Below are 14,906 nucleotides of genomic sequence, written 5' to 3' on the forward strand. Positions count from 1 at the left end.
AAGCCAGTTCTACAGGATGCTTAAGCATTTGTCAATCATCATCACTGTAAAAATATCTTTCATTCTTTGTCAAAATGTCACAGCTTTCAGACCTCCTGAAGGGTAAACAAACAGAATGCTAGGTGAAGTCACTTTGAGTCACGCTTTAGCTTGAGTCATTTTTTTTTTAGAACAAGTTCTTTAATCACTGCCACATGTGAGCTTGTTCCCCTTAAGATCCAAAACACTCTCAATCCTCTGGTCTGGACTAACTAGCTATGTCGCTATGCAAACCCAAAACCAAAAGAGAGGGGAGAGGGGGACAGAGAGGGAAGAAACAAGACAACTATTCACACCACATTTAGCAGAGGAAAGTGCACCCTTTCTCATTGTGAGTCCATGTGGATGTACCAGACTTTGAGAGACAGGAGAGAGGGAAAACTGGGAAAGTGAAACTGATCCAATTGCTTCTGAGATCATACACTTGACAAAAGTATAGAGACGTCCAAAAAAACATTATAAACACCCCATGTACATAACACGCCGAAGCACGATAGGCACGTCGGAAAAAAATGTACTTTGGTTTCCCTTGACCATTCGCTGTCTTTCACTATTATAGAGAGGAGAGACAGCTGCCAAGTGTGAATCCTACACTGACAGTGTGTTCTTGTCTCATGACAGCCTGTCCACTGTGTCTATCCGGAGGTGAGTAAGTGAGACAGATACTGAGAGGAAGAGAGAAAGATTGAGAGGCCGCCACAGCAGCGGTCAAGGCCTCACAGCGCATTCCTGCTATCCAGAAAAGAGTCAGACTGTCACAGTCGGCAAACAGAGCTGATTCACGATGCTTCTTTGTAGCTGGTGCTACATATGGCTGCTCTGGCTATGATTCACCGTATTAAAGAGTGCACAGCCACCCCCCTGTTCTTCCTTCTGCGGAATAATTTATAGACCTGCTGTCCGCTTTGTATGTCTACAGCAACTCCAGGATCAGTTTCTATAACGTGTATGTTAGAGGCTTTTACAAACTCCTTTTTTAAAAGCTGAGAATCTATGGAAACTTCTAAGGGTTCTTTTCTTCTGTGTTCACCTGATGTATTGTTTTTATTATCAATTTATCAGCCAATAGTTTTTTTTGTTTAGGCAATGAGATGTTAGACTATGAGATGACATCTTTAATTGTCATGTAATGTTCAACTAACATCCAAAAAACAAGGTTATAAATTCAAGACTTAAGAACAGGAGAGAGAAAATAATGGAAACATTAAAGCCAGGGATTAAAGCATTTTTGTTTTTCTATATTTCTGCAGATTTCTTGAATCATTTCTGATTGTTTTTCTTCAACTTCTCAATAAATCAGCAAATCCTTTTAATAAAGCTTCTACTTCATTCTGGAGTGGGTGTTTACTAGCAAAGGCCAAGTTCACTGTGCCTGCTTAATTTCCAAACATTTGCAGATGCTGGTAATAGCTGTTCACTCAAGCTCATACAAACTGCAATAACGTGTCAAAATGGTTAAGATATAACAGGTCCGAAAACTAAAAAAAAGGCAGGTATACTGAAATAAGCATGAAACTAAACAAGCAAGCAGTGAAATCCTTCAGTAGAAAATGTAAAGTGGACCGCTTGATGCCAAAGGCAGTACACGTCTGAACAGAACTGCAGGCAGCCAATCAGAAAAGTGCATCAGTGCTTTAAGCCAGCAGGCGATTCCAAATCATAAAAAAATATTATAACAACATTTATACCATCTTTTCATTAAAACATACAGATACAGCAGCACGAGCGTACGCCCTGACACGCCCCCAATACCGCATGTGTAACAAAACGTGATGTAAATGTAAGCAAATAAGATGGACATGTGTAACTGTAACTATCACATTGACAACTTGTGATTTAATATGTTTGGTGGGGGGGGGGGGGCTGACATTATAGTGAAAATATATGTGCTCTGTGTTAATGATGTATGACACAATGAAGCTCACAAAGCTATAGATCAGGTGGCAATAAGATGAGAAGACAAATAATCTAGCCGACTCACGTGAGGAGAGGAGAGGAGAGGAGAGGAGAGGAGAGGAGAGGAGAGGAGAGGAGAGGAGAGGAGAGGAGAGGAGCATAATAATCAATCTCCATTTACAATTGCACACAATCTGTGTCAAAATTACAAGCAAGTTTCACCTGAGTGGGCACTTTTAGCTGAATGGATAGCACTTCCCCTTCACCACAAATCCAGTATCGGGTGTCTCACTGCGGCTAATGTAAGACAATGAGCAGGGGCTTAGTGGAATGTGATCTGGGATACGTGGTCGGAGACCTTGTCAAACCTCAGGCTGCTTTCACATTTCGAACAACAGCAGGGGATGAGGCGCTACTCAGCTGCTCTATGCAGGAAGATAAGCTCTGCAACGAGGCTGGACCTGGCAAGCACAACGCTGCTCTCCTCTTCGAGTGACTGCCTCAGAGTGTGTGTGTGTGTGTGTGTGTGTGTGAGTGTGTGTGTGTGTGTGTGTGTGAGGGGCTAAGGGAGGCATTTAAGAGAGTGGTAATAAACTGCTGCTACTAGAGAGGTTTGGCCACAGCTGAGCAAAGAGAGTGTTTCCGTCTTCAATGCGTGCTCTTATGAATGTTCAAATGGACAAACAATGCTGTGTGTGTGTGTGACCGATGATTTTCTTTTACCAAGATACGGGTGTGGGTATGAAATTGTGTTAATGATTGGCTGTTGCATTGCTGAGTCAGCACACTTGGCCCCATCTACACAACCCCTCTCTGCCCACTTCTCTTCTCCCCTCCTTCCTTCCTCTAGCTCCTCTCTCTCTCTTCCGCCTGTTTTATTTTTCCCCTCCCTCGCTCTAACCCCGTCGTTACTCTACGATCCACGAAAGCTTCGCACTAATTTATCAGGAAGTTGCACATGCATGCTTTTGACTTACAAAATGTATGCAAAAACAGACCCATCTGAAAACCTCAAACCCATGCATGGTTGTAAATGCAACTCATAAAACCAGCAGAAGAGCACTCATTTACATCATGCAGGCTCAGACCCATGAACTGCTTTGACCTACGTGTGCAGAGAAAAGTAAAAAAAGGAATGAGGAAGGAACGGAGCCATACGTGACTACTAGGTTTGATCGCTTATGTTTTTTTTTTTAACAATCCTCTGTTCTGGAGGTAAATGGTGAGCTTGACTTAAAGACCATACTCGCTTCAGTTTTAGGAGGTTATGATGTTTCCTTATGAAACAGTAAAGCTCAAGTGTCTTATCAACAAGTTGTGTCTCGTTCGACCTGAACATGTGCTGCTCTCACTTGTACACACAGGCAAAAGAACAACAGTAAAGCATGACGAAAACCCCTCGCTCCACCACGTACTGCTTTGCACATGGGCGACCCTTTGACCCCAGCTTTTCTTGGATTAATGGCTTGAAAGTTGCATCCATTACACATCAGAAAACGGTCACAATGTATGGAGAGCAAGGTTTCTTCAAAGTGTCTTCATCTAAAGCAGGAGTGGGTCCAGTTGACAAATTATGAAGATGAATAAACCTTAGCAACCAGCTGTGTTTGGCTAATAGATGTCCAATGTGGAATACGGACATACATGAATGCCTATGGCACCATTCTTTGAGCATGTCAAAACACATGGTTGTACAAAACCATAGCAGGGTAAGATTACACAGTGCTTTGTTCCCTCATGTCAAAGCCAATATTTAATGTCCATGAAGTTTAATGAGCTCTGAACCTAATTAAGTGTTTGCGCTCACGATTGTCCATGCTGTCATTTATTGCGCTCATATTGTTTGACAGCTAAGCCACTTCACCACACATCAGAGCTTTTGAAATTGTGTATTTCAACACTGAGCAAACCCACACCATTATTGCTTACAGGGAATGCATTATGGTGGAAATCCCAGTTTGTGCTCAACTCAGATAATGTAGTTGTATTATTCTGACGAGACACCTCATCTTTCGATGAGCATGGCTGACTTAACACTGAACCCATCCTCCCTTCATCATTGTAAGCACTGTAAAGGTGATATTACACATGCACTAAATAACCGGGGGCACACTGACTTATTGTTACCTCACCTGGTACAAAAAAAATCCAGCCTCGTCCTTCATAGCCTTTAAAGTATCTGGGCCATTAATATGGCCCATCCCATATGGTTCCATAAGAGAAACCCACAGAGACCCACAAACATGATGTCGGGGGGGGGGGAACAGGCCTCATTCCTTGCATTTTCAGGCCACATCTGGTTTTAAACATGGGGCCCAGGACTACATTGTACTACAGTAACACCATCATCAGAGCATCCACCACGTGGAGACACTCCACCCCCACCCACAATCATGGCAGAATAATGAGCTACATTCAGGCTATCTGTGGAGAAGGAGCCCCTCCCTGCTATGGTGGAGGTACTCAGGACGCAGCTGGGTGAAGGGAAAATAGGAGTCCTGGGCGTGGAGCCAGTCTATCAGAGCATTCGTAGCCTGCTCCCTGTTCTCTGTTAGGGTAAGAATGATGTTACGATGATGCTTTTAGAGACACTGCAGTTTTGTAAGTGCTCATCCTCAGGTGACTAAAGAAAGGCTGGCCTTTATTCTCCTTGATATGTGCATGCAAATGTCATGATGGTCTCATATCTCAAATAAAAGCCATTCATGTGATGTATATGCGATGGCCGGCTAATAGAATTATATCCATCAATACATTTGTTTACAACAGAGATTTATTTCATATATTTAAACCACTTTCCTCTTTATGGAATATGTCTAAGTGCAAAATAGACAACTGTGTTACAAGGCTGGTATCACAATGATTGATCGCTTTGAATGTTCCAAGAAGTATTCAATAAAAAAAAAAATGAAGGATTGAATCAACTTCTGCAGCATCTGAATGAAATGGAAATGTATGTTTGGCTTGTATTCACAACATACGGTACATATCCCGATAAATAAGGATTAAAGACATATCTCGTATATTCTGCAGACTATTAACATGTTAAAATTCACTTTTAACACCGTATTAGTTCTCTAGAATAGGATTACTAAAAAAAGACTTATATCTCGAATGAAGAAAGGTCCTCTGGGTTTTAGTTTTAAGTTTGTGTAGTCTTAAATGTTATTAGCTGGATCATAGCTTCATTAGGTCTTTAGCAATGAAATGACAGAAGGTGTCTTTGTATGAGCTTTCAGTTGAACTGGATATATATTAAAGGATCACATTAAGGAGATTCCTCATATTATACTCTTGAAACAGAATTTGTATTTTGTTACAACTGGTCAAGACAAATGTTGGCTCAAAACAAGGGTAAACAAGGTTGTTTACTGACTCAATCTGTACCTGCAACAACACCTGGATCTAATATTTGGTCAGGTGTAATGCTCACCACAACACACTTTCAGTTTGTGTGTGTAGCTCATGGCTGTGCCTTCAGCAACATCTCCTGAGGGAGGGGAGGCTCGGAGGCCACACTTAGTGCAGATCTGTTGCTCTAATTAGAGGAATAATCTACTAAACCCGTGAATGAATGGTGTCAGTGTGTTTTGGGAGCGTGTGTCACCCACCTTAAACAGACTTTCTGTCAGTCCCCGTCTAACCTGCGTCCACAAAAAGGCGCAAAAGAAGAACAGGGCGATTTCGGTCACTGTAATGTAAGCGTTATCCAGGAGAGTCCGTTTAGAGAGCTCTAGCCCGCATGTGCTACAGTCTCTCCATGCGCCATACATAACGGTGGATGCTCTGGTGATGAGGTCCAAGTATCCCGGCATGGGCTCCACGTCCCCCGGCGCGGCTTCCCCGCTGTCACTGCCCATTGCGGTGCGCCGAAAGACAGAACAAAAAAAAAAAAACGTGCAAAGAAGAAGAAAAAATAAAAAATAAATACACCAAGTGATTGGCAGAGGGAGTGCGATGAGCTGTACTGTCCAGACTGTGCGACTAATCCGCCAACCAGCTTGTTAGCTCGCCTAAAAAAACGCTAAAACAAGCTTATCTAACCAGCTTAACCTCTTCAGTAGCCTAATTCTTTGTTGTCTACATTAAGACATGGGGCCCATTCTCCGCCTTCGGGACAGTTTTATGAATGATACCGGGGCCCACCGGGTCTGGGAACAAAAAAAAAAAAAAAATCGGCTATAGTGACTGTATTTGATGATCAGATAAATCAATAACTAGTAGATTTAACAGTTAATCGGAGCCATTAGCGCCTGTGTGGTGGAGGTTTCTTCTGATCTTCATTCCGCTACGCACACACGGGCTCATCAGCAGCTCGTCCTCGGTTAGCCGTCTAGCTAAGTTCAATCACACGCTCGCACAACAGTGTGTGGTCCAGCATTTGGCAAGCGGCTTCAAAAGCTAGCTAGCTATTTGAATAAATGAACCTAAAAGGTAATATAGCACACACGCGATACATGAGCGAAATTCAGTTTCGTTTCGTGTGTCGTTATCGGTCAACCTTTTACAGCGCCGACACGCAGACAGCCACATGCGACTATTGTGCCGCTATACTGTAACGCAGGAGCGGGCTCATCTCACTCCGTTATTCTTATATAACATCCGTGTACCGACACAGCAGATTGTTGAGAACCAGGCAAATCTCATACGTGTCAAAGTTAGTCCAGTCAAGAAGAGAGAGGGGGGGGGGACAAAAAGGATAAATAAGAGGAAAATTATCCTTTTTAAAGAGGCTGTCGTCGCCTCTTCTTCTTCTTCTTCTTCTCCTCCTCCTCCGCCGCTGCTGCTGCTGCTGCTGCTGCTGCTCTGGACTAGAAAGTTAACGTGTTCAAAGCTGCGTTTTTGACAAGTCGCGCTGTGCATTCAATAGGATTCAACTGGTACGTTAAAGAGAGGAGAGGAGGAGAGAGAAAATCACAGGGGCGTGACATAATTAGGGGCGCAATCTTCTATTTGAACCCTCGGCTCAGTGTATGCCTCTGCTTGAACCGCTGAAGGGTTAAAAAAAAGGATGATTTAAAGAGACAGTGCACACTATTGCTTAACACGCTTTTATCTTAACTCCTATGTTTTAACTTGGTAATTCCTTATCTTACTTAGTCTATTTATGTTTCATATTTACTTTTTATTAATATTATAGTTTTGGGTTTTTTGATTCTTTAACCACTTGTTTCTATTTCTTTTACTGCCCTTACCTTCTTATTGTTATCTTTTTATTTTCTTCAGCTCTTTTAGTTTTTTTTACATCTTTTTAAATCTTTGGTTCCTCTTGGTCTCAGCTCGTGTTGTTGGGTTCTTGTGTTGCCTGGGTTCTTATCATGGTTCTTGTGATGGTCTGGTTATATGTCTGTTGGGTATCGTGCACTTTGGGTTCTTTTCTGTTGAGTTGTTTTTAATTATTTGTAGTGTTCTTGCTGTTGTTAATGTTCTTCTGTTTTTGGTTTAGTTTGCTTTGTTCTTTGTTTGTCAAAGCACTTTGTAAACCTGTGTTTTTAAAAGGTGCTATATAAATAAAGTTATTATTATTATTATACAGGATGACATGTAAGAAATACATTTTAGAAAGCACACAAAACACTTTCATAATCTTTTATGTTTATTTGTTTTAAATGGTGTTCGCATTAGCTGTTTCCCTCACAAAAAAAACACACAACAAAGTTATTAGACATCATTACTTCAAAGGGAATGTTTACATTAAACAGTTGTGTTTATGTAGAAGAGAAATGCAAATCTATACAGAATGAATATACAAATGCAGACTTGTTTTCTCTGCATCTGAGTTATGATAATTTCTGTTCTGGTTTAAATAAAACAGCCAAATTTCAATTAAGCTGACTTTTTCTTACAGGTAAAAAATATCAAAACAAATACAGGTCTGCAAGTCAGAGAGAGAAAGAGACTGTTGACTCTGCAGGATGTTTTACTGAAGTCCATCAGAGACAGGTCTCAGTGAGAGCCGCTGTCTTATGCTGTAGCAGTTGGAGCGTACTGCATCACTAGTCTGTCAAACTCATTCTCCTGCAATAAAACAAAGAGTAGAGGAAACAGTTAAACATAAGGAAAACATCCAACCATGGGAACAGCTGTAAATCACATGGTGTCTTTGGTAACGCTGTAACCCAGTTAAAACATGTTTATGTACATCTGTGCACCAGCGTAACTACAGAAAATGTGTGACAAAGGCTAAAGATACATCCTGCTTGACCTCATCCCGAGGACACCGGATTGTGCAAAGCCATCAAAACAAACGAGCCAAGTAATCAAATTATGACAGAGTATAGATTATGAAAGTTTGTCCACCACAGTGTGTGGATCTTTTACATCTGAGTGTCCTCCGTTATAGATCTGAGGTGTCCCTTGGAACCAAAAGCATGAAATAATACAGGCACAAGATGTTACCTTGGCTAAATAGTCTTTGAGGAACGGATGGGCTCTGTGTGCATCTTTCAGCTGAGATAGGTAGCGATTGGTCACCTGTGAACAGAAGTAATGGATCATGCATTTAAAAAGAAAAACTGGAGAGAGAGAAAACAGCCATAAATCCCCATATACACACACCGTTAAAGCCGGCTATACAGGCAGGGACTTAAAGATGCTAGTAAAGCTTGTAAACAAAAAAGAAAAATCCGGTCCATCGGGATACTTTAAACACAAGTTTCTACCATATACAGGAATGTTTCATTGTCTTTGCACTGCACTTGAGTTTGTGTTGGTGCTTTTCTCACTACTTCAAAGTGTTACAGGCTCTGTTGGAAGGTGATGTGTTTGTATGTATATTACTGTTAAGCAACATCCAACTTTCATCAAACTGAAACTAAAGTTGTGCTGTGGCAAAATTAATAATTGACTTGTAGGCAAATACATGATGTATTTTACAGAGAAATTATTCTCTAGGGCTTTGCATTTTGAAACTTTCTAGTACAGTATATCCTTCAACGGATGTGTACAAGAGCTGCTGATTAAGATATCAAGTGACAAGGGATGACACACTTCAATTTAGTCTAACTCTCATTTCCCTTAAACAAAGTATATTCATAAGTGACCATCTACTACCAAGAGGTTATTTTGCTCAAAGTTAACCTTGAGGGCCATGTGTTAATCAGCTGTTATCACACATGGAAACTTTTGAACTATGCTTTAGTGTCAATGGTCAGTGTTCTATTGCATTACTATCAAGCTCATCAAACGTAAAACAGATAGAGTCTTTATCCTTTTGAACTCTGAATTCAAGAGTGGATAACACAAACACAGCACTAAACCAGAAGAAATGCTTAGGTGACACTTTTCACGATAGAGGACTAACGCAATCAAGAAATTGCTTGGTTGAATGCTTTCGCCGGCTTTAATCAAAGCAAACACAGATAAAATTGCTGAGGAGAGCATCTTGGACTCCAAGCGCAGTGTGTTACTGGAGAAAGATTTTCAAGTCGGTTTTTGACTGAGGATGAGTTTGTCTTAAGAAACTGCTTAACTGATGAATGTTCAAAAGGCCCCCAGCAGAAAGTCCAAAGTCTCACCTCAGGAGCTTTGCCCAGGTGCTGAGTAAGCACAATGAGGTTGATCAACGTCTCAGGGTGGCTGCTGTCCTAAAGGGGGGAGCAGAGATGGACAAAAACCAAGTCAGTCATTCTCAAAGAGAGCACAGAAGCCAAAACAGCAAGAGAGAAGAGAACCTCTGGCTGAGCATCTTTCATCAGGTCCAATATTTTTGATAAGAAAAACTAAATCATTTTGATTTCTCATATCACAATAACAGCAGAAAACAGGGTGGTAAATATAGATATATATATACCCCACATGAATGGATTATAAGCATTGCTACACGTGTATAGGTCTGTGTGTGTATGAGTTATGTTATAACTTCTGGTAATCCTTTCAGGTTATTTATTTTTTTGTTGCCATTGAAGTATAGTAGTGTATGTGTATGTGCTGAGTGGAAGAGAACATGACTGAATATCCAGCCTGTGACTATTGACCCAGTAAACTTTGTGTTGGGCTGTCCAATCAAGTCATCAATGAATAGCCTGCCCCATTAGGCAGGAGGACAACAAAGGTTTGTTTGGGTGTTAAAAAAAAAAAAGCTCAACATTTACATTTAGCTTCACCACAGTTAATCTAAACAAGTTGTTTAGTTTTTGTGCCATTCAACAAAATCATATTGGATTCTGTTCAACTCAGGTCTGGTTTTAAAATTCACCATCAGCAGTGCATGTGCAATTAAAAGAAAAACAGATCTGGGCCGTAGATGGCCTAGAGGTAAGTTAGCAGCCCATGTACAGAGTCCTCCAAGCAGGTAGAAAGAGTCCAACCTGCGGCTTCTTCCTGCACGTCATTCCCCGCCCCCCAGATCTCATAACCTTCTCTTCTTAAGGACAATGAGCAAACACTTTGGACTTTGAAAGAGTATGTGGTGCCATCTGCTGCTACAATGCGAGCAGTTCAAACAGGCACTAAAAGAACATCAACATAACACTGGTACACTTGCACTGTTTTCACTCAAGGCTACGTCCTTAAACTATATTTAAGACCTTATGAGGCATTACACAGTCCTTTATCTAAATGTAAAACGTTTCTTAATACCTATAATAATCTTCAAGATATTGCATTAACATATAGGGAACTAGACTATCATCTTAGGTCTTTTTATGTTTCAGAAATATAAATGGCGTTACAGTAAAGAATGTCAAATGACATACTAGACATTTAATTGACCAGACCCCAACTCCTCTATTGTGCATGCAGTTCTTCATTGGGTTTGACCTTGTAAGGAGAGGACATTAAGGATTTAATTTTAAAGATGTGAATGGATCACCAGACTCACAGAAAAACCAATGAGAGCATCCCATGTATATACGCCAAAGTGAGATAACATAATGTGTGACAGGTGAAAAACAAGAGGGACAAAAGAAACTAAAACCTGGTAGTCCTCTAACCTTGTCAAGTGCCTCCTGCAGCACTCCCTCAGCCTCCTCCCACTTGTTCTGAGCCATGTAACAGGCTGCCTGCCCGTTGAGGAGCAGCAGCGTTGATGAATACTTGTCCGACATCTCCTGGAAAATGTAGTAAGCATCCTGAAGCTTCTCTCCGCCCTGGATCAACAAGCACAATGTAAACATATGTAGGCAAGAATGAATCTATTCTGCAGCACTTATCGCGCTGAGGCGCCAATAAAAGAGCAAGACGACTTCTATTTGTCTTTTTTGTTTGTCTTGTAATGGTGTCACGGGGCTCCTCAGTCAGAGCACTCTGAAAGTTCTTTGGTGAGATGAGCTTTATATCACACTAAAAATGATGTCACACTATATTTCCTTTAGGAAACAAATGATTTAGTCCACATGCAGCCCCTGCCATTTGATCCAATATGTGTGGAGTAATTCATGATATTGTTTATTGATAATCTCTGGTCTCCTCACCACAGCAATATTAACCCAGGCTGTGGCCAGCTGGGTGAGAGTAGCGTCCTCATCCTGCTCCTGCATCTTCTTCAGCTCTTTCCTGTCAATCAGAAGGCACAGTCCCGTGTCAAAAAGACAACATAAGCTTACTTTTATTTTTATGTTATAATTATTCCATACTTAACCTGTTACCTTACTGTAGGTTTTTTTTAAAAAAGAGATTACAATGGGGAACATGTTCACTGTCACATCACATCAGTAAACACATTCACAAAGCACCTGGATGTTTTACATGAGTGTAAAATAACAAGGCTCACATAAAAATTCAATGCAAATCATGCGTAAATCATGTGTTTTGCCATACCTGGCAAGGTCAACACGATCCAGACTGAGCAGCACCTGAATGCTCATGGCCATGCTGAAAAATAAACAAATGTTCAGGTCAATTTAGTCAGTAATAGGCTGGTGTCTTCAACATGACAGCAACCTTACAAACCCAGTGACTCCTCAGAGAGTTTTTGTCAAGAACTGACACTTAAATTGACTTTCCTTAATGTATTTGTAACATTTTAACAACTGCCAATGACTGCAAATTCATGCAAATTATGTTCATGTCCTACACAAACAGTATATACGTAACCATTTTTTTTGTTTTTGTTTTTTTGCTTTTGTATTAACTTGGAATCTGTCAAGATTGTAAACCAAATCCTACTGAAACTAAGTCTCAATCCTCTCTTACCACTCCAGACTTTCTCCCTGGTGCAAAGTCCTTAGAGCAGCATCACTGTTCAGCTCATGGTAGTAGATGGAGGCAGCCATCAGGAGGAAGGTGGTGTTGGCAGCATCCACACTCTTGGCCATCTTTTTTTCTAGATCAGCAACAATTGCATCCCTGCCAGGAAAAAAAACAGAATAAGGACTTTACACCGCCATAGAGTAATAATGTATGTATAGTATTCTGTAATAGACTTTAAAAATCAGAATTGTCTCTGATGAAGCCAATACTTTCTGACTAAACAAAGTACACTGAAAATAGTGACATTCTCGACATTGTCATTTCACACATTGTTAGAACAATTAAGATATTATCTTAGATTATATACGTATATATCACACAATCCTACTCCTTTGTCAGTATATTACAAAGGATACAGTTCAAATTCAAGCGGTCGAGAAAGATGGTTTCAAACAGCTTTTGACTACTTTGGATCAGAGACACAACCAGCCTAACCAGGTTTAAAAAGCTCTTGTAATAGTTTTGTTGTAGGCCACTTTGAAATGGTTTTTCGCACACCTACACTGTTTGATCTCAATACTCGCTCCGATGATTTCAGTGTTTTTGTGTTACTTGAATGACTCAGTTTTAAGTTAATAGATAAGACATGTATTTCTTATGTACGTTTTTGTATTGATATTAACACACATCTAATATACTCTTAGCAAATGCAAGCTAGTACAATACAGGACTTTAACAAACACATTTTTAAATGTTTTTGTACATTTTTGAGGGATGCTAAATATTGTCAATTATCGTTATGGACAAAGAGATATTATTTTTGTCAATATGAGGCACCTCTACAAAAGGAGTGTATGTAACTCCATTCAACTAACTGCACCACCCTCACACCTGTCCACCATGGGGTCCAGGGCCTTCAGTCGCTCTGCCCCCTCGCCTCTGAGACTTCCTCCCACCACACATCTGTAATATCGACTCTCTCTCCATTTTCAAATCTCATCTCAAAACATTAAACTGGCTTATTCAGTCTGATCATTCTCCACCCGGTCTCATAACTCCTTTTACATCCTGTACATTTGTGGGATTTTTTTTGTTTTTAATGTTAATTTGTTGTTTTAATCTCTGCTCTGTAAGGTGACCTTGAGAGTTTTGAAAGGCGCCTTTAAATAAAATGTATTATTATTATTATTATTATTATTATTAACGTATCGTTCAGCCCCATCCCTCTTTCATGTTGACCTACACCTCAAATACAATATCCTACCTTTTACTTTCATTGGACAGATACTCTGCAAACATCCTGACAGCCTGAAGCTCAGGTGATGAGTTGGCCTTGATATCATCCAGGACAACAGCATACTTCCTCTGCAATGACAACACAGAACCGGACACGGTATCAAGACACTGACAGAAATAAATACACAGGAGTTTACGGCTAATGGCAAGAAACACGTAAGCTTTCGATTTAAACACGTCGGTTTACCTGCGCAATGTAGGCTCTGTACAGAAACATGTCCCTCTCGGTCTCCTTTTCTGGCGTCGTGGGCTTTTAAAACAAGAAAAAGTGAAGTATTTCACAGCAATGTAGCCGCTAACATGTTTAGCATTTGTGCTAAAGGATGTCGTTATCTTCAGACGTTTAGAGTTAACAGTATGTCAGGTCATAAAGTTCACGCAGTTTGATACTTACCTTCACCTTTTGAGCCTCGTTAATACACTGCTGATAACTGCCAATATAATAGGCATTTTTAACATCGAAGAGCTCATCAACATCGCCCTGCTGAGCCGCCATGTTGACAACAGTAGTTCCTGACACGTAGCAGATATACGTCAGCTTCCTGTTTCCCCCCGAGAATTCTGGGAGATTGAGTTCAACATGAAAAATATAAATTGTAAAGGACCCTTTTTGTATAATGCAAGGTTTATGCAAAAGACACTTCAGAGGTTAAAAATACAAAGATCTAATGCAACCTGTGATGTTTTTTTGTTTTGCAGTAAGATGAGTCTAGCCCTGTCTGGTAATATGGCTTATCTGTTTTTCTGTATGTTTCTGGAGCTGTTATTTTCTGCTACTCCTATCAGTCATTATATTTCAGATGTCCATAACTGTATTTCTCCTACTCATAACCATATGTGCACTCGTAAGAACTGTCAAAAACAATATTCACGATTAATGTTTTGATGACATTATAATGCAGGGATGTCTAAGACTTTTAAAAGTATCCATTTAGACTGGATTTATATTTAGACTGGATTTATATTACACACATATTTTTTTTGAGGTTAAAAAGCACATTCCAAACATTGATGACATTATATCAACAAAGATCATTTCAGAAATCTGTCATGTCATTCTATAGGAAAATTTACATTTTGCTATGGAACTTACAATGTCAAATATCTATCCACAGCATCATTCTTCATATCCAGATGAAAATACAAGATATATCTACTATACAATTTTCTTGGGAAAAACTCAGATTTCAGATATCCACAACTATACTAGGTACAATTTGTATATTCAGAAATGAAAGATAAAGAAACATCCCATAATAATAATAATAATAATATTTTTCACTATTAAAAATGTCATTATAGATATCCACATTTCTCATTATGACTAAAGGTCAGTTTAGATTTTAGATATCTACAATTCACATTTGAATCAGGACTTGAAACAATTTCTGGAATACAAAATTAGATTGATGAGATAGATATGTAAAATTATTACTCTGAAAACTCTGAAAAGAAATACGACATCATAGTTTGGCTACAAGTTTACAGTATCTACAGATCTGTATACTGAACACCAACTTTAAATGCCTGAAAGAAAATGGGAA

The 14,906-nt window shown here is 39.8% G+C and overlaps 2 protein-coding genes across 2 annotated transcripts in view; both read right to left on the reverse strand.

Annotated features, from left to right (window-relative positions):
• Positions 1 to 6,841, reverse strand: part of cers1 (ceramide synthase 1) — a 30,374-nt gene extending 23,533 nt beyond the window's left edge. Inside the window, exon 1 of the mRNA XM_065955994.1 lies at positions 5,547 to 6,841. Coding sequence (XP_065812066.1) covers positions 5,547 to 5,795 — 249 coding nt within the window. The 5' untranslated portion in view covers positions 5,796 to 6,841. The remainder of the gene's footprint in view (positions 1 to 5,546) is intronic.
• A 672-nt stretch (positions 6,842 to 7,513) lies between these two features.
• Positions 7,514 to 13,916, reverse strand: cope (COPI coat complex subunit epsilon). The gene is made up of 10 exons (XM_020631917.3): positions 13,757 to 13,916; positions 13,550 to 13,612; positions 13,331 to 13,431; positions 12,070 to 12,222; positions 11,695 to 11,748; positions 11,349 to 11,430; positions 10,869 to 11,024; positions 9,453 to 9,521; positions 8,335 to 8,409; positions 7,514 to 7,953 (listed from the first exon to the last, which is right to left on the reverse strand). Exons 1-10 carry the CDS (start codon positions 13,856 to 13,858, stop codon positions 7,900 to 7,902), a joined length of 909 nt encoding a protein of 302 aa, XP_020487573.1. The 5' UTR covers positions 13,859 to 13,916; the 3' UTR covers positions 7,514 to 7,899.
• Positions 13,917 to 14,906: the final 990 nt, after the last annotated feature.

The sequence above is a fragment of the Labrus bergylta genome, chromosome 6 (assembly GCF_963930695.1).
Source record: "Labrus bergylta chromosome 6, fLabBer1.1, whole genome shotgun sequence".
NCBI classification, from domain to species: domain Eukaryota; kingdom Metazoa; phylum Chordata; class Actinopteri; order Labriformes; family Labridae; genus Labrus; species Labrus bergylta.